Genomic DNA, 22,305 nt, shown 5'->3' on the forward strand with positions numbered 1-22,305 from the left:
GAGTTGTTGTGTAATGGCTTTACCAACCATCATTTGAGGATCTGGTGTTATGGCCTCCTGCTGCTGAGGTGCAATGTTCCTGAGAAGGAACTGACCACATAAAGAAAGCTTTGAAGATTGCATTGGGGAAATTTTCCATGTTGCCCTATTTGACTGAAAAAAAGAAAAGCAGTGTGTCTTCTTGGAAATGATTCATATTCATATGGATGTGATATAATTTGTTACTCTATGTGTTCCGATCCGTCACCAGTTCTTTCAGCTCCTCTCTGCTGCCGGCTGCCAGTCCTCTTGGGATCCGTCAGCTGCCTTAAAACTGCCCGGGTGCTCTTATTTTGTCTCCTGCATAGATGCCACTACTTTGGGAAGGTTTCAGGCAGTGTGTTGCATACATATACATTCACAGAGGAATCAGGATCTTGCTTTTCTGACATATTCTTGCTGTACAAACAAGGAAAATAATTTATTGATAAGTGATGGATGGAAAAGAAAAGGAAATTTTAAACTCATCGCTAATGATTCATATCCATAATCCTCTGATTCTGCCAAGATTTTTTATGTTTGATCTTGGCAATTTAGATAAATGAAAGAGAAAAAAAAATGATACCTAGGATGACAATAGAGCATGAAAGTGCCTTAAGTTGCTCTTTCAGTATGTTTTGAGACTGTCTGGAGAAATGGAAAAGTTGTCCACTCTCTGGGTTTTTTTAGGCTAGAATGTTTCCACCCAGGTGGGGCATGTTTTTCTTTTTTTTTTTTTTTTTTAATGTTTTCAGTTGGAAACTGCAGCTGTGCTATATGTGGAGATTCTGGGTTGAAATGTTATGTCAAGTTGTAGCAGGCTAAATGATCACAAAATTCCCTTCAGATTTTAATATTGGTGTTTTCTGAAAATGAATTATTGAACTCCTGTAGGGCAGCATCTGGATGGACAGGGATGGACTCACCTGCCCCTTTCTGTGGGCAGCTGAGGAATGACTTGATGGCAATATTCAATAGCATGTAAAGGTTTGTCTCTTTGCACACTGCTGCGTTTCTTGACACTCCTTGCGCTTAATTTTCATTTCCCCTTTTCTCCAGAAGAGTTCGGACTTCAGAGAAAAGGTGGTGAATCTGCACACTGTGAGTGTAACTTCCTGCCTGGGAGCGGAGATTGCCGAAGGAACAATGCTGACTCAACACAAAACCCCGCAGCCTTTCTTCCTTGCCACTTCTAAAATTTCAGGCTGTGCCTTGTCCAGTGGAAGATGCTGGATTGCATCTTTGCAATCTTCTGATTTGCTTTCCCACTGTTGGGGCTGTGATGGGGTCTGCTCAGACAAATGTACAAACACAGAGATGAAGCTGACCTTAGTATCCTTTACACTTTTTCAGCCTCTCTCAGCAGATCATTGATAACAGTCCGTCACCAAACACCGATCTTTCTTCAGAACAGACCTAGTTTCTTTTTCCCTACTCTAATTGTACCTGTTGCCTCCCGGTAGCTTTGGAGCTGCTGAGATGTTGTATACAGCAGAACCACAAGATATTACATTTCTTCCACCTAAATAATATTTTTTTCCATCTGCACATCTGGAGCTCCTGAACAAGGACACAAGGAAAGTTGGAAAGTTGAGCTCGCAGAGTCAAGCATTCCTGTGTTGAGGAGTAGCAGAATGCTTCACTCCAGCTTCAGTGCAGCCATCATTACATCCACATCATAATTCACTGAGTAATTGACCACCTGCTGCTTTGCTGGGGCAGTCCTCTCTTTTCTCCCACTTTCCTCAGCTCTCAGTGTCCTTCTCAGGCTCCCGTTCTTTCCATGTTTTTGGTCTAGCTGTACCTGCTGCCCTTCAGGTCCTGCTAATTTGTCTCACTCCTGTAATTCTTGTTCTGCTCTGATTCCTTGTGTACCTCTGTAGACCTGGTGAGCTGTCCATCGGCATCCGAGTCAGCACAATAGAAGCAGGATCCCATATCTTCATGGGTTTTCCCATGAAATATCTTCCAGAGTTTTCATTGCCTACAACAGCAACAATTTTCAGGGAAAGACACTAAAGAGTATTTGCTGCAAATACAACACTGGGGAAGATATCCCAAACCACCCTCTCCTGAAGTATGGGAACAGCAATTTTCAAAGGCCATATGCAAACCTTCCACAGGAGTGCCCTTTCTCTTCTCTACCTCTACATGTTTCTAATTCTTTTACCTATCATGAAGGAAAGAGCTTTTTTTAAAGTAAACATCAGATTTTTTTTTCAGAAATGTGCACTTCCGGCGGTGCAAACTTTCACAGATTAATGAGATCAGAAATGTGGCATTATTACTTCTTAGTTTAGTTTTCCTCTCCAGCAATGAATGAAAATCCACCACTATCCAGTTACAAATTATCTTCTTCCTATAATTGTGTGGTTACTTTTCAGAATTTCTTCAGTTGTTGCTGTCAGTTTGGGTGCATTGCTCCTGCAACCTTCCTATAGTCAGGAATAGAGCAAAAAAAGAGACAGATGCCTCCTGAAGAACATAGGTCCTGTTTTCTACAGCTTTTCTCTTTTCTGTGGAACCGCAGACATGGAAAATTCTGGTTCTCTTTGGTTCCAGTGTCATAGCTACCTGATTTACAGAGCAGCCCTGAGGAGAAGGACTTAGGGATGTTGATTGAGAAACTCAACATGAGCCAACAATGTGTGCTTGCAGCCCAGGTGGCCAACTGTATCCTGGGCTGCATCAAAAGAAGTGTGACCAGCAGGTCAAGGGAAGTGATTCCGCCCCTCTACTCCGCTCTCATGAGACCCCACGTGGAATATTTCGTCCAGCTCTGGAGCCCTCAACATAAGAACACCATCAACCTGTTGGAGTGGGTCCAGAGGAGGGCCATGAAGATGATCAGAGTACTGGAGCACCTGTCTCCTGTGAAGACAGGCTGAGAGAGTTGGTGGTGTTCAGCCTGGAGAAGAGAAGGCGCCGGGGAGACCTTGTAGCAGCCTTCCAGTATCCAAAGGGTGCCTACAAGAAAGATGGAGAGGGACTTTTTACAGGGGCATTGTACTGATGGGACGAGGGGGAATGGCTTCAGTCTGGAAGAGGCTTTAGGATTTAGAATATAGGATTTAGAATAGACACCAGGAAGAAATTTTTCACTCTGTGGGTGGTGAGACACTGGAACAAAGTGCCCAGAGAAGGTTCCCTGGAAGGTTCGAGGCCAGGCTAGATGGGGCTTTGAGCAACCGGGTGTAGTGGAAAGTGTCCCTGCCCATGGCAGGGGGGTCGGAACTAGATGATCTTTAAGGTCCCTTCCAACCGAAACCATTCTATAATTCTATGATTCTCTGCTCTCCCAGCCAATTTTTCATAGTACTGCATTGTACTCTGACTTTTTTCATCATTCATTGATACAGACAAATCTTTCTCTTCTTTTTTACCTTTTTCCTTTGTTTCTGGTAAAGAGACATTCATGTCACCTTCTTCATAAAAATAATGACCCTGAATTGTAAGGTATGTTTCCAAAAATCCTCACTAAAATGTTACCTCTTGGATATTGTATTTCCATGGAAGAGAAAGCTTTTACACAGTAGAGAAACTAGCTCAGGAAGCAAAGTTTATTCATTACTGTATTATTTTAAAATTACTCATGTGACATGATGCAGTTCCTTATTTGCAGCTCAGAACTTCCCTGTGTCTGTCAGATCTTAAAAACTGAGAAGGATTTGTCAATCTGGTTCAGTGCAGAAGAGTTTTCTTGCAAGGCACAGGTTTGGTCTTCAGCTTCACTTTGAGGTGAAGCGAGAAGGGAGCGAGGCATTTGGCCATGGCTCTCTGCCTGCTCCTGATTTTTCTCTTTTCCTTGAGTACATCTCTTCAAATGCCTGGTAAGTCTTTGTCCTCTGCTGAGTACGGAGGTTTGCAAATTCTTTTTCATGCTCTCCTCATGTCCTCCTTGGTGAATGGTGAGTTTAGATCTAGTCACAGTGTGTAATATGAGACAGTTTTATTCAACTCTTAAGTTTGGTGGTATCTGTATGGGCATTCTGTTTCCTTGAACCCATTTTCAAAGTGGGGTATGAGTGAGAAATATGCCAACAGATGTGGGCATAACCTGGGAAGTGCTGATTCTTGAAAAATCCATTGGAGGTGAGATCAGCTCCGATGGACAGGGCAGCGTCCTCTCAGCATGCACAGAACCGCTGGCAGATGGGTGCTTTGAGTTTCTTGCACAGCTCGCGTAGAATATGGCACACTGGCATTGCATATTGGAATCCTGTTTCCAAGCTGATGGCTTTAGGAAGGACCTTAAAAAGCTTCTGTCTGTTAAATTTCGGACACTCCTACTGCTGAGAAGGAAAAAACATGATGCTGTGTCTGCAGCCCTTTTCCCCAGGAAGCTCCCAGCTAGAGAACTGCGGGAGTCCAGTGCTATTGCCTGAATGGCAGCAGGAACTAACCAACAACACTGATCTAATCTGCTGCAGGAGAATTTCTTATGTGCATGTTTTCGGGTGAGACCAAGCTGGCTCTAACCCATCCTCTGCTGACCTTTCTGAACTGCTACAGCAGGAGACCTGTGCCAGGGGAAGGACCATCTGGCTTGTTCAGGTCTGCAGCCTTTCAGAGAAACATCACGGAGGCCGTTCAACCGCTCCCTGACAGCTCTGAGGGGTGGGGGGTTACGAAGCCCCATTTCACTATTCCACCCCTGGCAAGAAACCTTGGGTGGCAGTAAAGCTCAATAGCACAGCAGAGCGAGTTGGCTGATGTTGCGGTCGCTTAGAGGGGAGTTAAGGGATGCAAGGCGAGCGGCAAAAACGGTCAAGGTTTGGAGCAGGTTGAAGTCGTGTCTCTTTTTTGAAGTCGGTCTTAAGAAACACTGCCCTGTTGTACAGTGTGTTATGTTTCTAACTACAAGTGTAACTATTAATGGCACTTAGGATATTTAGTTAGCTTAGCTGTGCTCAGAACTGAAGTGATGATGTTGCAAGTTGTGGCTTCCCTCCTGAGAAACTCACAAGCTGAACTCTGCGAAGAAACGACTTTTTGCACAGTTGACAAAAATTTCCAAAATAATTAGCCAAGAATGAAAAATATCTCACTTGCCTGATGAGCTGAAAACCACAATGTGGTTCTGGGCCATATAAAAATGCTTGAATTTTGAATATGTGAAATATTTTTAAAAGCTCTGAAGCAAAAAGCCCTTTCTGCTTTTTTAAATTAAAATTAAAGCCTGTTTAATATGCTATGTGGTGGTGGAACTTGGTAGAGCTCATGAAATTTAATAGAGGTCATTTTTGAATGGCATTTTGAGAACAATGTGCTTTAAGAAGGGATGTGAAAAAGAGTAATTTCTCTTGAAAGAGCTATGTCTTCAGCTTCTGTGTTACTTCCATCTTAAGAACATTTTGATGAATATCCTTTATACTCATGATGAACTTCCCTTGATTTCTTTCTCTAGATACTTTATAGATCCAATTTTTTTGTTGTAGCAGACTGTCAAATAGCAAGTATCTGACTTATCTGCTATGAAATCTCTCCTCAGATGTTTGCATTCTCATTTTATTTTATAGATAGTGGAATATTTTCAATCTATAATGAAGACAGCAAGCTCTGCGCCCAAGCTCAAAACTCTAGCTCAGTCATAACTACTGCTTGTGATGAGCACAACGAGTTTCAGAAGTTCAGGTGGGTCTCTGCCACGCAGCTGCTGAGCATGGCCCTCAAGCTGTGCCTGGGAGTGTTCACCAGGGACGAGGAGGCTGCCATCACGTTGGAATCCTGTAACAGGACGAATGAGCTCCAGTGGTGGGAATGTAGAAATGAGACGCTTGCAACCCACGGCAAGGATTTATTTTTCAACTATGGCAAAGGGAAGGGGAAGAAAATCAGGTTGTCCAAATCATCAGGCAAAGGGAGCAGGTGGAAAATCCACGGAACTGCAGACAGCCTGTGCTCCCGGCGCTATGAGGGTGAGTACTGAAAATTAATCTCTATTTCTAGCTAACCTCAGTGCCCCTATTTACAAAGCATTCCACCGCCTACTTGTCGTGCAGCAACCTCTTTCTTACAGTGGCCTCAGTAGCGGAGCTGACTACAAATAGGGAGTAGAAAAGCAAGGCAAATATGACTATATACATATCTGCCTAACTTGGGAATGCAATTCTGCCAAATGAGAGAATAAAATGACAAAGGCCTATGATGTAGTCATGAGGGAGAATGGGAATTCCGTTTGTTCAGCAACAGCAGGAAGAAATCTATGTTTCTTTCAAAATATGTCTGGGCAATTTCTAAAGTGGTGATAGTGCTATATATTTAAATATTTTTTGTTGCTGTTACTTGGTTTGACCATGTAGTATCTACAAGAAGTTAATTTCTAGTTAACATGGATGTGATCCACTTTTAACAGTGTTTATGTGGTGTTTTCCAGGCTCAGCAAGAAGAAAAAGTAGGAAAAAAACCTAAAGGGAAAACAGTGCTTAAAGGTTTAGGAGGCAATAAGGCCTAACTCCCCGACAAAGGATCGCTGGAGAGTCAGATCTCCTTTTCCCTGCATTATTATCCCTCTTGGGATATGTAGAGTGGGCATCCCAGTGGTAGGGTGGGAAGTTAAATAACAAGGGGTGAAATTTTCTCTGTGCCCTGCACCAGTTCCAGCTGGAATAAAGCTTGTCATAATTTTGTTCAGATAGCAGCAAATCATGTTGCACAGAGATGGGAGCATCTCTTCCCAGCGGAGTCACTTGCAAATTTAAGATAAAACTTCCTCTTATGAAGACTAATAAAATATTCTCATATCTCATTTCCAAGCTTCTTCAACGATACGGGGGGAAAAAATCATCCGAGGACAGAAGTATGTGTGCAATGGGAGAAGCTGAGTTACAAGCACCTCTGGCACAGTAGTCTAGATAGCAACGAAAAGAAAAAAATTAGACAGAAATTAGTCTGAGGGCCAAATAAGGGTTGTTTGAGAGTCTTAATACTGAATATCTTGCCATAGTCATGGCTAATTGGATCAATAGCCTTGGAAGGCTGTGTAGTAATGAAGCATCGATGTGTTGAGCTCTTGTCCAACTCAGCTGTGTCTGTAGAGGGCTGCCTCTGAGCAGACACTGTGGTGAACTTCCAATGCTAACTGGCTACCATTGCTCTATGTTTCTCTCCACAGATATCTATACACTGGGAGGAAATGCCTTTGGTGCACCTTGCGTGTTCCCTTTTAAGGTTAAGGGTAAATGGTACGCTGAGTGCATCCCTCAGAGTGACAATACAGGCTCTTTCTGGTGTGCAACTTCTGCAGATTTTGATAAAGACCAATTTTTTGGAAATTGCCCATTAAAAGGTAATTTATTTATAGAGACTTTAGGAAATGCATTAAGCAAAGGTTTCATCCACTCTCATGGTCAAAGTCTCCTTGGGATGTGGAAGTAGCATTGGACAGTGGGCTGGATTCTGGCTAGCCTGGTTCAGGGGTGGGCTATGCAATGACAACATGAGCTCTCTGCTCTTCACTCTCACTGTTCTTCCAGCTGAGGTGAGGAGTAGTTCTACAATGCTCCTGAGACTGGTACACACAGGGAGTATTGTGAGAGTGGTGACTGGGACTGATGGCAGAAGGAATGTAAAACCCCTAGGACCCGGTGAGAAGAAAGTCAGGACAAATGAAAGGCAGAAAGAAGTGCAATGGATGAGGAAGGTGAGGTATGGGGAAGGAGGAGACAGTGGTGTATCACAGGGTGGAGGAGAGAACAGGAGAGCTGGAGTGAATGGAAGGGTGCAGGACACAGACAGTGACCTTCACTTGCCTTTGGTGTTCCTTACACCCACAAATCACCACACACAGCTTTCCAGTGACCCCTTCACACCTGCTTCACATCTGATTGGAAACAATGGTTTCTGTCATGTTGGGAGGTCTGGGAGAGCGTAAGAGGGGTCCCAAGATAAGAAATGAATGTGGAGACCACAATTTTCCGAATAGGGAATAGGGAAATGTGTGTGTACAGGTAGAATATATCAGTGAGTGGGTTAATGTGGCTTGAACTGTGAGAGAAGTGGATGAGTTGTATAAATAAAAAAGAACAGGGTGAATGTAGAAAAATTATATGTGTAAGGAGAAATAATTCCTTATGTTATTAATGTATTATTAATATTGAATGGACCAAGTATATATGTGGGAAAAACTATGTGTAAAAGCTTAGTAAATCATACAGTTACATAGTTTTAGTTGGCAATGAAGATTTTATTTTCTGCATTAGCAAGTATGAGTATCTTGTCAAGTTGCTGTTATCGTGTTTTACAGACACAATCCACAGTGACCTGTGGAAAACAAATCCTGTGACAGAAACCCACTATCAGATAAACTCAGAGTCACTTTTGACATGGCACCAAGCAAGAAAAAGCTGCCAGCAGCAGAACGCAGAATTATTAAGTATCACAGACCTTCATGAAGAAATGTATTTGTTAGGTAAAGTAAAAAAATCAACAAACAAATTAATGCGTACAGTTAAAATGTAGCTCATCCAAGACTTTTAACACGGGTTCTTACATTTACCATGTGGAAATAGGTCTTAGTTATATTCTCAAAAAAGCTTGTTACTTTCTCACAAAAAGAAGAGTATTAAAATAGTGGAAAAATAGAATATATTTTAAAAAATCCACTATGATGCTTTTTGTTTTTCCATGCTTTAAAATTTTGTTTCAAGTTTTATTGATTAACGTAGAAAATCAGAGGCATTTAATAACTTGACTGTTGGTTTCTTTTGGCCATTTAGGGCTCACCAGTGACCTGGGTGTCAATGCAAAGCTCTGGACTGGTCTTTTTAGTGCACTTGACAGTGGCTGGCAGTGGATTGGGGGCAGTCCTTTCAGATACCTAAACTGGGCTCCAGGTAAGTGCACTTTTCTGAAACAATGATCAGTGTCTGAGCCAGAATTCTCTTCCTTGCTCCAAATTCCTGTTACCTTATTCCTTTGGTTTCATAGAATTTTCACAGATTACAGGGGATTATGGTAAAAGTCGAATATTACAGTAATAGGCGTCACGTCAGAGATGGATCACCATTAATTCTGAATTTCCCAGGAAAAGCAGATAGCTCACCTAAGAAAAAAGTTAAAAACAAATATCTACAGCTCATTCTACATTTTTTTTCCTTCCACAATTTTCTCATCAGGCATATTATTAAAAAAAAATAAAATCATGAAAAAACAAACCCATGAAAAATTATATAAACAGAATGTAAAGAAAAGAGAAAAAAAACCCGAAGAGAAACATTACATAAAAAATATTTTCAATTGTTCTTCTCAGTCACTGCTTATGACATTTATCTGATGTACACTATCTTAGTAAATTTCCACTCTTTTCTCGGGATCTAAGTCACTGTCTTGCACGATGCCATATTATGCTTTTTCATGATAGCTGTTGTGACTACAGGGAAATCCAAAGGGCGAGCACACTTGTGGGGTTAAATATGCATTTCATGTCCAATGTTTAGCAGTAAAGGATGTTGAGTTGTTTGCAATACTGCCACCCCATAAGGAATTGATACAAAAGCTTCGTTTGTCTGGAGTATTTTTTCTGTATGCTGCTGCACTTCAAACACACTGGATTTCTTCTTAAACAGCGCTTGGGAGAAGAGCAAGTCTCATGTTTGAAATGTTGGCCCTCTCAGCCATCCCTCCCTCATCTCCTCTCTTGGGAATTATCACTCTAAAGAATAACACACCTGTGGCTTTGCAGCTGCAAAAGACTTGTTCGTTCCCTTCTTTGATTAAGTGAAGATTTTCAGTGTTATCAGAGGGATTCTCTTATGTTGTGCCTCTTTCCTGAAGGAAATCCCTCTGAGGAATCTGGAAAAATATGTGGGACCTTCCAAGGTAGGAACGGCAAATGGGAAAACCAGATGTGTGATCGGAAACTGGGATATATCTGCCAAAAGAGAAACTCTTCTTCAGATTCCTCCACTATTGCCTCAGGTAAGTTGGTCAAAAAATAAGGCTATTTTTGCAGTGCGTTAGAGGCACTGGGAGGTTGTTATATATGAAATGACAGTATATTGTCAAAACAAAAGGTTACACTTCTTGAGGTGGGTCAAACACTAAGAAGACTTTAATTTTCTGACTCATTTTAAAGATGATGTCTAGATGTTGTTCATCATTTTGAATAGATCCCAGGACACTAAAGAAGGCAGGATTATGTGTTTGGTCATGTTATCCAGGCCACAAAACACTGATGAATATCCTGTGCTCTGAAAAATACACTAGAAATGTGTTCTGCAAAAAGATGTCAGCCAAAGTTCCTGTTCCCCCTGCTCTCTCTGACCCTTTTTGCTCTATTCTGAAAGGAAAAATTCAGAATGTGGGGCTGGCACCTTTTCCCAATTGAGTTCCTTTTCCACCTGAGGCAAATTACATCTTATCTATGTGAAGGAAATGGTGTGCATTTACTTCAGCTGGGAATTCCCAGTGTGTTACTAACTCTGCAGTAACTCCCTCAAATACATATATACCAGTATATCTGATTATTCTCCAGCTTGGGGGATGAACTACACATCACAGCTGACATCCTGTACATTCTGGCTGCATCCAGACAGCTTACTGGGAATGGTTTCTGGCCCATGCTAACCTCCAAACCGTGCCTGGATGCTGCCCAGGGGAATGCAATTTCGCACAGGTGAAAACCGTGTCCAGGGAGCATAGAGCGGTGTGGTTGATCACACACCAGTGTTGGGTGCACGTCCTGCCCTCTTCAGTTTACTTTATGGGTGTAGACCATGGGAACCTTCAAGGCAGCGGCAGAGGGTTGGCCATCCTAAATTCACACCAAGAAAGAGCCACTGAACAAAGCGTGTGGCATTTCTGTGCAGCTGGGATTTCTGACGTGTCTGGCATAACATAAATGTGTCTAGGCTCTCGGATAGACGATTTGGGCTTTGTAAGAGCTCCAACTGGATCCCAAGCAACTGGTGTTCCCAGAGAAAAAATATACAATATCTCTAAAATTCACCAAGATAAAGTCCCTATGTTGGAAAAGAGGTGCTTTTCTGTAAAATGTGTCTGTATCCAGAGCCTCACTGAGGGGGATTTAACAGAGTAGTGCCCTGCAAATTTGCATGCCAAATTACCTAGTAGTTATTTCATTCTTTAAAAGAGTTTTTGGGTAGCTCCCAGCAAAACTGGGATGTAAAAATCTGTTTTATATTCTTTGTGATCCTCAGACTTTTGCATCTCTCCATTGTATGTGTGTCAATAGTTAAAATTCATGTCAGTACAAGTAATTTTCTTCTTGATTAAAAGAAAGCACTGAACAGGACTGCTCATTAATTGTTTAAAATAACTTTTTTAGGTGACTTAAAGCCTTTTAAGTGCCCTCTGGGATGGGTGCCCTATGCAGGTCATTGCTATAGAATTTACAGAACACCCAAAATATGGAAAGAAGCCCAGTCTTCCTGCAGAAAAGAAGATGGAGAGCTGGCGAGTATTCACAATATTGAGGAGTACAGCTTTGCAGTGTCTCAGCTTGGGTACAGTGAGTATTCCTGCCGGTCACTTTTTCACCTGGAATTATGCTATTGTTAGTATTCATTTAATCACTGTAACCGTGATCTTAAACATTTTTTTAAAAAGTCCTTGGTCAGTCAGAGGCGGGTGTGAGATGTGATTTTTCCATGTTAAGCCATACCCATACCTACACTTCCCTTTGTGTTCCCAGAGCCAGACGATGAGCTGTGGATTGGTCTAAATGACTTCAGGGTTCAAATGTATTTTGAATGGAGTGATGGGACACCTGTGACTTATACCAAATGGCATCACGGAGAGCCGACCCACACACGGAATAAGGCAGACTGTGTCGTTATGAAGGGAGAGGTAAAAATCCCTCTCCCACTTTCATGCTTTCTTCTGTCCTTTGTGTCCCCAGAAGGAAAACTTTTGTGAAAAAAAAATATATGAAAAAAAGTAAAAAGGGACAAGGAGTTTAAAGGTTTTTAGGAACTGGTTTAATTCCGAATGTCCCAGTGCGCAGAGAAACTGGGGAGCAAATCTAGGAAGGTGTATGGTGGAGCATGAGAACCAGTGCACTGTGCTGAGAGTTGGTCTGCAACAGTTGCAACAAATCTGTCTGAAATTGAAGTAACTCATCACCCACATTCAGCATGGCTGATCATAGCTGCGTAGCATATTCTTGGAGCAGGACTTTCTTATGTTTGCCCTAAAACGCCTAAAATCTAGGTTTATTAGAGCTACTTTGGAGGCTCATATTACTGGAGGCACAAAAAATTAGGTACAAAAAAATTTATCTTGTTTTATACTCAGCATAAAATGACACACCATAATACTATGGAAAAAGGCTTAAACAATATATTTTTCATATTTTGTGTTTAGTTTATCCAGCATTTCTTTGCTGTCGTCTTCTGGTTATTTGAACGTGATAAATACTATGGTGGTGACAACAGAGTGGAACAGTGTGTTTCCTTCTTGCTCTCATCAGCCACTGAAGCTTTAATACACACAACCCTCATTCTCAAAGCTCTGAGGAAATGTGGGCCTCACTGTTTTTATTGTGCTCCCTATTTGGGGGTTTTGGAGAAACCATCAGGGCAAGGAAGAGAGTTGAAAGCCTCAGCCATGCGAAGAGAGAAGGGTTCTTTCTGAGGGTGGTCAATATTCCTGTTGGATCTGGATTTTCTCTAGATTTCACTTTTTATTTCGGTGGTTTCTTCTTACCGTGATCAGGATGGATCCTGGGCTGACAGTGCTTGCGAAATGAAACTCGGTTACGTCTGTAAAAGGAAACCTTTGGCAGAAGAATCAGGGGAAGCTGAGGTTACTTACCCAGGCTGCCAGAAAGTAAGTGTGAAACAAAAGCAGTGAAAAGTCATTACATTTTACTTTCACTCCCACTGATGGTGAGTATCACACAAGTCAATTATTTTGACTGTTCTTGGTGGAGCCCTAAAAAAATGTTAATTTCCCATGTATTGCTACATCTCAGACTAATGGGGACAGATTTTCTTTATTTAAACAAAATTTAGGTCAACTTCTTTTTTCTCACTCCCTTACACGCACGCTTCACTCTGCTCTCTCCCAGTGCAGAACTGGTCCCTTCACCCATAAAAGCTGCTCTCCGTGTGACATTATTGAGTTGCACACAGCCTTCTCAGGTCAACCAATCTGCCCCAGGAGGCGTGAATATTTAAGCTAATTGTTTTGCAACTTGTTCGTAGCCTCTCACAACAGCTATGCTTACATGGAGAGAAGGCAGAACGGGCTTTACACAGGAGCCGCAAAGTGTCCGCGAGCATTCTCGCCAGCTCCAACACATAACCACGGCTCACTGCTCGCAAAGACCTCCGCTGTGTCCTTTGTCGAGGGGCAAGACACACAGCTGTGGTTGCAAAAGCTATGTCTGATTATCCTCTTAGTGTCCTCTCATGGTTTCTGAGATTAATTTTGAGTTGGGGTGTGGTATTAACGTGGCTTTTGGAAGCGTATGGTGGTGCTCTCTCTGACAGCCCCTCCGTGCGTCTCTGCTGTTGATGCCGACAGGGCTGGATGAAGCACGGCTTTTACTGTTACTCTGTGGGGCAGTTACCAGCAACATTTTCAGAAGCAAACAAAATCTGTGAAGAAAACAAAGGTTACCTGGCTACTGTGAGAGACAGGTATGGAAATGTAATTCTTGTCCTTTTCATATGCGCGACCAGGATGGAACGGCCAAACAGAAATGTCTTCTTATTTTACAGTTATTCATAGTGTCTCACGTGACACCACTCTTTTGCTGGAAAATTTGTGGTAGAATGGAAGAAGTATTACAAAATACATCAGGGGCTTGTACGTCATCAATACAAACATTGGAGCCATTGCTACTACACGCCTACACTGTTGTTGACTCCAGGAATTAAAAAATTGTGTCAACCCCCCAACAACCCCAAATTGACAGATTGTTTTAAAATGTATTGAACTAAAAATAAACAGATAAACATGGAATTGTTTATTTCCTCTGGATCTGAGCTTTTCAGCCTTTTCTTTGCAAAAAGCAGATCTGGAAATTTACCCTTTCTAGAATAAGAGTAGATTTTTTTCCCCAGAGTAACAAGATTTAAAGATCTAGACCTTATCATAAAGCTCAGTAAAACTCTGTAGTACTTATTTATATAGAATGAATAACACATATGCATTAACACAAGTATTGTTTGGCTTGTGCTGTTCATTGTGCAGTACAAAAGGAGAATAGAATCACTCTAAATTATAAACTTAATTTACTTTATCAAAATATAAAATAAAAATTAATTTATGTAAGAATTAGAACTCTTAAAGTATGATCATTACCCTTGCTTCAATCCATACTTATCTTTTCCCACATATTAATAAATCAGCTTAATTTTACCATATTTGCTACAATGAACTGTTTGAAGAAATGAGCAAATTACGATAAAATGCGATACATCAGTTTGGTACTTATTCTTCACAGATATGAACAAGCTTTTTTGACTTCTGTAATTGGATTCAACCCAGCAAAGTATTTCTGGATTGGTCTCTCGGATACAAAGGAGCAGGGGACATTCAGGTGGGCCAATGAGGATGTGGTCACCTTCACCCACTGGAACGCGGGGATGCCCGGTACGTGCCACTGAGTTTCTGCTCTGGGGGCCTGGCAAGTGAGAGTTTGGAAGCTAAATAGTGGTTTAGAAACTCTGCTGGCATAAAGTGGTAAAAATGACATTGCAGCTTTCTGTTTGTGCTAAAGGGATTAAAACAGGGATCATGGTAGTTCCTTCCAGTAGACCACATAGGACTGCATGTGTCTGCTGGTACCATTTGCTGTTGTTTGATGGCTTTGATGGGTGTTTCATAGTGAAATGTGAAAAGAATTCGATAAAGTTAATTTATGATTCAACTGAAATGCATGTGAGCTATTGGCATCCAAACACAGTGAGGACAGGTTACATCTAATGAAGTAGCCTATGCTTTGAGAAGATGCAGCTATTTATCAATAAGGTTTAAAAATTTTATGTTTCATGAAGGAAGGGAGTCAGGCTGCGTGGCCATGATAACAGGAACTTCAGCTGGACTGTGGGATATTTTGAACTGTGAAGAAACGAACATGTTTCTCTGCAAGCAGCTGGTGGAGGGAGTGACCCCCCCTCCTCCTCCAACGACGACCCCTCTCCCATTTTGCCCAGAGGGATGGCAATCCGTTCCTCAGAGCAGCTTCTGCTTCAAAGTAAGTGTTTAACTTCTGAATGTAAACAGTTGGCATTGCAAATGAGAATATATTTTGTGTGTGCATGGAAGGTGGATTTTACCTCACCCACCTGATATGGAGTCTGTGGTAACATGTCTCCAGCCATTGCCAGGTGGTGTGAAGGGGAAGTGCTGGAAAGTGCCGTATGTAGGTTGAGCTGAATTTAGAGTCACTGGGACTTGAAGATGATAGGAAAACCAAAATTGCAATTATAAAATTTTACAGAAGAACACAGGCTTACGGTTGCACAATTAGATAGTAAGTGATAAAATTAGAGACCAGGAGACCAGACGCAGGATAGAAGCCCCTGATGCTGTTTCTAAATTTCTGTAATACCCAACAGAGTATTTAATTGTCCACTTTTTATAGATTTTTCAGGAAGGAAGGGAGAAAATGCAAACATGGTTTGGGGCAAGAGATTTTTGCAGAGCCATCGGAGGAGATCTGGCATGCATCCACAGTGAAGAGGAACAAAACCTAATAGCTAGCTTGTAAGTATCTGCACAGTGCATCGTTTAAATGTAGGGGGAAAAAAATTAAAAAATGACCTTTCTGAAAGACCTAAAGGATTTCTGGTGATCTACTTTGCAAAGACAATGTGTGTCCTTGCAAAGCAGCAGAAGGAAAAGTGTAGAAAGAAGCGAGCAAAAGGGTTTCTTGGCAGACCTCTGGGATGGTGGTGCTATGCACTGAGGTGCTCTGAACATGCACAAAAATGAAAGAAGGATCACCAAAATTGGTTTCAACTGAGTTTAGCGCAAAGGGATAAAACTGATCTTTTTATCTCATTTTGATCAGTAGATGAAATACTCTTGATTAAAGGCATACTTTGGGCTGCTTTCTTTCCTTAGTTAAGGGGAAAAATCGGGAGACTAAGGAAAGTCTGACCTGCTGATGTGCTTATATAAATGTTTAAATCAAGCCTATGAGTACAGACGTGCCTGAATTTGGATCCCTAAGCTACTTGGCCAGACCAAGACCTTAAAATATATTCTCATTTAATGCAGTATTTGTGGAGTTGTGACAGCTATGATCCTTCCCATGCAGCTCTGTATTTCACTGCTTCCTGCAACATGCGGTGCCAGAGTGTTCTTCCCCATGTGACAATCGAATGATTACTTTATATGACTGTCTCAAATCATACTTCAAGTGTCAAAACACTGAGAATAATGTAATGATATATATATTCTCCTTCTCTATTTCACATGGTGTCTCATTGTCTATATTTGTAATGATTCAGAAGGAGAGACTATCTTCACTTCTCTTTCTGGATGGGTTTAAGTGCCTTGGACTCCGACAGTGGATTTATATGGAGTGATGGCTCACCAGTGAGTAAATAATTTATTTTCTTATTTTTATTTTTTGCTTAATTTTCCATGTATATCTTGGCAGATAGTTCTCATAACTTCTCCTATACAAGTCACAAGTGGCCTTAAGTCTTTACTACCCGATTCCACTCTAGGAATTAGTCTTTATCTTCATAGTTACAGATAACAGTATGACTCTTAGAGTAATGAAATAACATCAACGGTGATGGAATATCTCTCAATCTAAGCAAATCTGGCTGTACTAATCTCTATATTCCCATCTGTGATTTATTGTTAGAAATAATTGTGTGTGTCTACATAAGCTAGGCTTTGTTGCCCTCGCCATCTTAAGTGGATCAAGGTCTGCAAGGCCTGACTTCATGTGGCAGCACCGATGAATTGTCTCAGGTTGGAACATCAGAGCAGGATAATCAACCCAGGGGTCATATGACAGTACTTAGATACTTCTTTCTAGAGCTTGGCAGGAGAACTTAATGTCTCCTGATAACAAAGAGGGCAACAACTTCTTGGCTTACTAACATGGCTTATAAATACGCAGACGAATCATTATGATGTGCAAGGGTCATGTCCTTCTTGCAAGGTCTGGCATCAAAGCACAAGATGGACGATGAAATCAAATGAAGTACATTTGTCTTTAACAGGACGATAGAAGACAATTGTTTCACTTTAAAAGGAAAATAGTAACAAAGCTGTGTTTCCACTCTAGGTAAATTTTGAAAAATGGGCACATGGAGAACCAAACAACTATGATGGAAACGAAAAATGTGGCGTGTTTAGTGGCTATGATAATATGAATTGGAATGATTTATTTTGTGAACATATGCGGAACTATGTTTGCCAAATAAAAAAAGGTAAGGTGACTTTCTTCCTTAAGTAACTTCTAGAGACAGATATGAGCATCCTTCCCAGGTCTGATTACACTATCTGCATGTATTAGAGCCAGCTGTGTCATCAAGCACAATGAAGCACTTAATACACTTTAAATAAAAACAGTTGAAAACTATGAATTCATCTATGAGTTACACAGGTAAGTTAGGGTGTATATGCAGGATCTTGAGGAAGTGAAATAAATCAGCCTGAAGTTGAGCATAGTTTCTGGAAGCTTAACTTGTGATTGGTTCTAATATGATATTTTGGTCAGTGTAACACCTTTTTTCCAGGTATTCTGAGAAATTCTATGACAAAAATAAGTGTACTGAGTAACCCTTAAGATTCATTTTATTACTTGTAATTAAAATGCTAACAACTTTATAAATATATTTAATTGAGAACTGTCTGATAAACTTAATATACTCAGATATTGATTTACATTGCAGGAGCACCACTGAAACCAGAGCCTACTTCCACATTCAGTAAGTATTGTACTTCCAATAACAGAAATAAGTTAACATATAATGATGTTAAGTTCTATTACAGACTGCTTAATGTTTTACCTTGCAGATTACGAATATAGTGTTAGTGAAGATGACTGGATAATATATAATCACAAGGAATACTACTTCAGCAAGGAACCAATGCCTATGGAAAAAGCCAGGGACTTTTGCAAGAAGAATGGTGGTGATCTTGCTGTTGTTGAGAGTGAAAGTGAAAAAAATTTTCTTTGGAAATATGTAAGAAACATGTTTTACTTAAAAAATGCACTGTTCTGTCCTGCACTGAGGCACCCTTTTCAGCTGGGTTGTGAAATATTAGAAAATGGTCCCCATCATAAAAAAAAATCAGTGCCACCTTTCATGGGCTTATCTACTTAGGAGCTTTCCCGTAGTCATTATTTTGATAAATTGTTACATGTAGACAAAACCTCAGCTTCTTTTCACAAACACTCTCAGTGTGCAACTTTCAAAAACCTTGCTCTGTTTAGCTGAAAGCTACAGTTGCTGAGTACATTCTGTTTTCCAACTTTTTCTTTTCACAGAATTCAAGAAAAACTTTGTCCCTTTTTTGTCAAAACATATTTCAGATTTTCAGTAAAAGTTTTAAGCCAGAATATTTTCTAATAGGAAGAGAATAACCTGGTGATGATATACTCTTTTGGAAATAGTTTCATATTATTAAAAACAAATATGTTTCCATCCTTTCTTCCACATGACTAAGTACTAAACCCCCTCATTTACTTGTAGCCTTTTGGCAAATCCTCATTGTGTTTTTCTAAAACTCTTAAAAATATTGCTTTATTTTATAGCCTGCTTAAGAGGTGATTCTTATCTTCTTAACAGAGCTTTTTGCTCCATTTCTGTTTCATTTTATTCTGCTCTTTAAAAAAAAATAAAAAATACTGGAAATTGGAGGAAAATTTTGTATTTTGCAGTTCAGGCACACAATCCCAGCAACTCCCTATACTTTGCATGCTACACAATTGTACAACTGAAACTAAAGCCGTTTTTGAGAGCTTGCTTATTTTATTTGAAATCTGTTTTCTTACAGCTCATTACAATTACCATTTTTGTGTTTTAGGCTTTCTATAAAGACTGGGGGAATAACTTTTATATTGGCTTAAGTGTGAGCCTTGATAAGACATTCCGGTAAGTAAAAACAAATTGAGTTTTTCAGGCTCATAGTGTGAATATATGGCATGGCTGTCTGTAAAAGACTGTTGAAGTTCAATGCCTGACAAAATCTGTCTACAGCCATGTCTTGACATAAAGTTTTAAAGTATGATTCTGCTCCTGAAGGGAGCACTTCTCGCACTATATTTTTACTGTCTATTCTCCTTCTTTTGGTTCTATACTCTGCTTTTGTATTGTGAGGTTGAGATGTTCACTCATAGTCAGTGCAGTGTCGTCCACTTTTGCTTGTTAGATGAAAGAGAAAATTGGTTGGAGGTTTCTAGGATGTTTCAGGTGCTACTTGCAGACATTACTGAATATTCAAATGATCAAAGGAAAAAAAAAAAAACCCAAACAAACCACAGCAGCTGCAGTGAGGTGTCATGTTGGTTTTTAGAGGTGAAACATCAGTACCAGAAAGCCCTTGCCTGGGAGGTAATTTCCAGATGGTTTTACTGTCAGAGCCCAGGGCAGGACAGCTTCAGGCTACATGGAACCATTACTCTTCTACAAATGTCTTCAGAAACAAATATATAATATACTAAACATCCCATGGAGCCTTGAATGAGTTACAGACACATTTCTCCTGTGGCACTCTTCTCCACCTCCCTGACAGTACCCCAGTCCTGTCCCGTCCCCCATCCCCCCCCCTTCTTTTTCTGGTGCCTTCTCCTGGGATTTGAAGCTTGGTCAGATGAGTCTCAGCCTCTTTATTTCAGCCTTTCTTCTGTTGTCTCAGGATGCCTTGTTTGGCAACAAGCCACAGAAACGGGATAGTCTCATCTTCTGGAGCTCCTGCTTTCTACATCCCAGCCACTGCTCAGAAAAAAACTGTTATTCATCCAGTTCTCCCTTGCCTCCTCACTAGTTTCATCCTCCTCCCTGATGGATGACGGTGCCACTATTTGTCTTTATATTATTTCTCCTGGTTTATTATGTACTGTTTTTTCCTATTTGGCTCAGGAGATTTGCAAGTGGAAGCAGCTAGGCATCCTGTTGGATTCCTTATTTGTAGTTTACTTGCAAGACACACATACAGTTGCTTAGGGAAAAACACCAATCTGTAGCTGATGTTGTCTGGAGGTTCTCAGTCCAGCACACTCAGGCTTTTTCACTTTTTTCTTGGCTGCTTTTTGAGAATAAATTTGTGAATGGCCAAACTAGGAAACGATTGTTGCACAACTGAAAGTAATAGCTTTATAACATTAAAGATTTCCTGCGTTTAACAAAATGGTTCCAAGTGGTCCCCAGTGTGTGGTTCAAGGCTCCCTCTTACCCTACAAGATCTTATATTACTGTGTTTGGACCCAGAAAATCACCAAAATAGGCTCAGGTTTCTGTTTCTGTGCTCCAGAGAAAGCCAGGTCCAGTGCTACGCTAGTGTGTTTCCTGCAGGCTATCAATGCTTAGAGACCCAGAAAGGCTAGGACCACCAGTTGAGAAGATTAGTTCAGACCTGGTCCAGTTCAACAGAGTAGGCAATGGGTATAAAGATATTTTTCACTAATTCTAAGTGGAAGTCTTGGTTTTCTTTACCAGAGAACAACAGTTGTTTGTAAGCTAGGATATAGGAAACTTAAAATACAAAGCCCTAACACATCCTTTACAAAGAAATATTAACTATTTCCATTTTTTTCAGGTGGATGGATGGAACTCCAGTGAACTATGTTGCCTGGGCTCCAAATGAACCCAATTTTGCAAATAACGATGAAAACTGTGTGGTCATGTATGCCCAAACAGGTGGGTGCTGTAACAACATTCAGTCTGCACGGTGTGGCGTAGGCTTGGGAGGGCTGCATGTGCAGGGCTGGGTGATTTATAATAGTGAGCAGGCTGATTGACAGCATAAAAGCATAGCAAAATAAAATCATATTCTCTTCTTTCATTTATGCACTTTTAAAAAAATCAACTCTATGTAGCTAACACATTGGATTACACCTGCAATTTGATTCCTGGCTTTGTCAGAAAAATTCATACGATCATAGAATACTTTGGGTTGGAAGGGACCTTTAAAGGTTATCAAGTTCAACCTCCCTGCAATGAGCAGGGACATTTTCAAGTAGATCAGGTTGCTCAGAGCCCCCTCCAACCTGACCTTGAATGTTTCCAAGGTTGGGACATCTACCACCTCCTGGGCAATCTGTTCCAATGTTTCATCACCCTCATTGTAAAAAAAATTTTCCTCATATCTAGTCTAAATCTACCCTCTTTTAGTTTAAAGCCATTCCCCCTCATCCTATCGCAACAGGACCTGCTAAAAAGTCTGTCCCCGTCTTTCCTGTAGGCCCCCTTTAAGTACTGAAAGGCTGCAATAAGATTTTCCCAGAGCTGCCTTCTGGAGGCTGAACAAACCCAACTCTCTCAGCCTGTCCTCACAGGAGAGGTGCTCCAGCCCTCGGATCATTTTTGCGGCCCTCCTCTGGATCTGCTCCAACAGGTCCATGTCCTTGTTATGCTGGGGGCTCCAGAGCTGGATGCAGTACTCCAGGTGGGGTCTCACGAGAGTGGAGTAGAGGGGCAGAATCATCTCCCTTGGCCTGCTGTCCATGCTTCATTTGATGCAGCCCAGGATATGGTTGGCCTTCTGGGCTGCGAGTGCACATTGTCAGCTCATGTACAGCTTCTCATCCACCAGTACCCGCAAGTCCTTCTTGGCAGAGCTGCTCTCACTCCCTTCATTGGGATACCTTCATCTCTTCATTTCAAAGTGAACAAATCAGTTAAGCATCAGACCATCTGCAGATAGAGTTAGTATTGTTTTTCCTCTACCGTCTGTCCATTTTATGACTGCCTCTCGAGGACATCAGCTGTCTGTTATCATTTGTGCAGTTCCTAAAAATCTAGGGCTTGGGCATGGCTTTGATTATTGCTAAACAATGCTATACACTATTTTAGTTAAAATAAATACAAATATCCTTTAATACACAGAGTTGCAAATAATTGTGCTTACACTAGCCAAACACTTAGTCAGTTAATCTCTTCTACTTTAAACATTTCTAGTCTCAAAATCTATAGCTGAGGTAATTTTCCTAGACTCTGTTAGAGGTCAAATGGAAGGAAGTGAACACTTTTGGGGAGTAAATATTATGTCCTGTTTTGGAGATCTTCTTTAAGATAAGATGAATTATGTCCTTAACTTCACTGCATTATGATAACAATATCTCCATTAAACATAAGGTACGATTAGCTCTGCTGTAGATAATTACCTTGTGTCTGTAGCTAATAA

The 22,305-nt window shown here is 40.9% G+C and overlaps 1 protein-coding gene across 1 annotated transcript in view; it reads left to right on the forward strand.

The window, feature by feature from the left end:
- The first annotated feature begins 3,787 nt into the window (after positions 1 to 3,787).
- LOC104288331 (macrophage mannose receptor 1-like) overlaps positions 3,788 to 22,305 on the forward strand; it is a 31,685-nt gene continuing 13,167 nt past the window's right edge. The window contains exons 1-19 of the mRNA XM_009887122.1: positions 3,788 to 3,852; positions 5,542 to 5,936; positions 7,133 to 7,306; positions 8,264 to 8,428; positions 8,736 to 8,852; positions 9,793 to 9,936; positions 11,306 to 11,488; positions 11,672 to 11,826; positions 12,694 to 12,807; positions 13,507 to 13,622; positions 14,432 to 14,580; positions 14,985 to 15,184; positions 15,575 to 15,696; positions 16,446 to 16,533; positions 17,240 to 17,384; positions 17,850 to 17,885; positions 17,974 to 18,143; positions 18,988 to 19,055; positions 20,719 to 20,819. Coding sequence (XP_009885424.1) covers positions 3,788 to 3,852; positions 5,542 to 5,936; positions 7,133 to 7,306; positions 8,264 to 8,428; positions 8,736 to 8,852; positions 9,793 to 9,936; positions 11,306 to 11,488; positions 11,672 to 11,826; positions 12,694 to 12,807; positions 13,507 to 13,622; positions 14,432 to 14,580; positions 14,985 to 15,184; positions 15,575 to 15,696; positions 16,446 to 16,533; positions 17,240 to 17,384; positions 17,850 to 17,885; positions 17,974 to 18,143; positions 18,988 to 19,055; positions 20,719 to 20,819 — 2,707 coding nt within the window. The remainder of the gene's footprint in view (positions 3,853 to 5,541; positions 5,937 to 7,132; positions 7,307 to 8,263; positions 8,429 to 8,735; positions 8,853 to 9,792; positions 9,937 to 11,305; positions 11,489 to 11,671; positions 11,827 to 12,693; positions 12,808 to 13,506; positions 13,623 to 14,431; positions 14,581 to 14,984; positions 15,185 to 15,574; positions 15,697 to 16,445; positions 16,534 to 17,239; positions 17,385 to 17,849; positions 17,886 to 17,973; positions 18,144 to 18,987; positions 19,056 to 20,718; positions 20,820 to 22,305) is intronic.

Source organism: Charadrius vociferus, unplaced genomic scaffold, assembly GCF_000708025.1.
Source record: "Charadrius vociferus isolate BGI_N301 unplaced genomic scaffold, ASM70802v2 scaffold126, whole genome shotgun sequence".
Taxonomy (NCBI): domain Eukaryota; kingdom Metazoa; phylum Chordata; class Aves; order Charadriiformes; family Charadriidae; genus Charadrius; species Charadrius vociferus.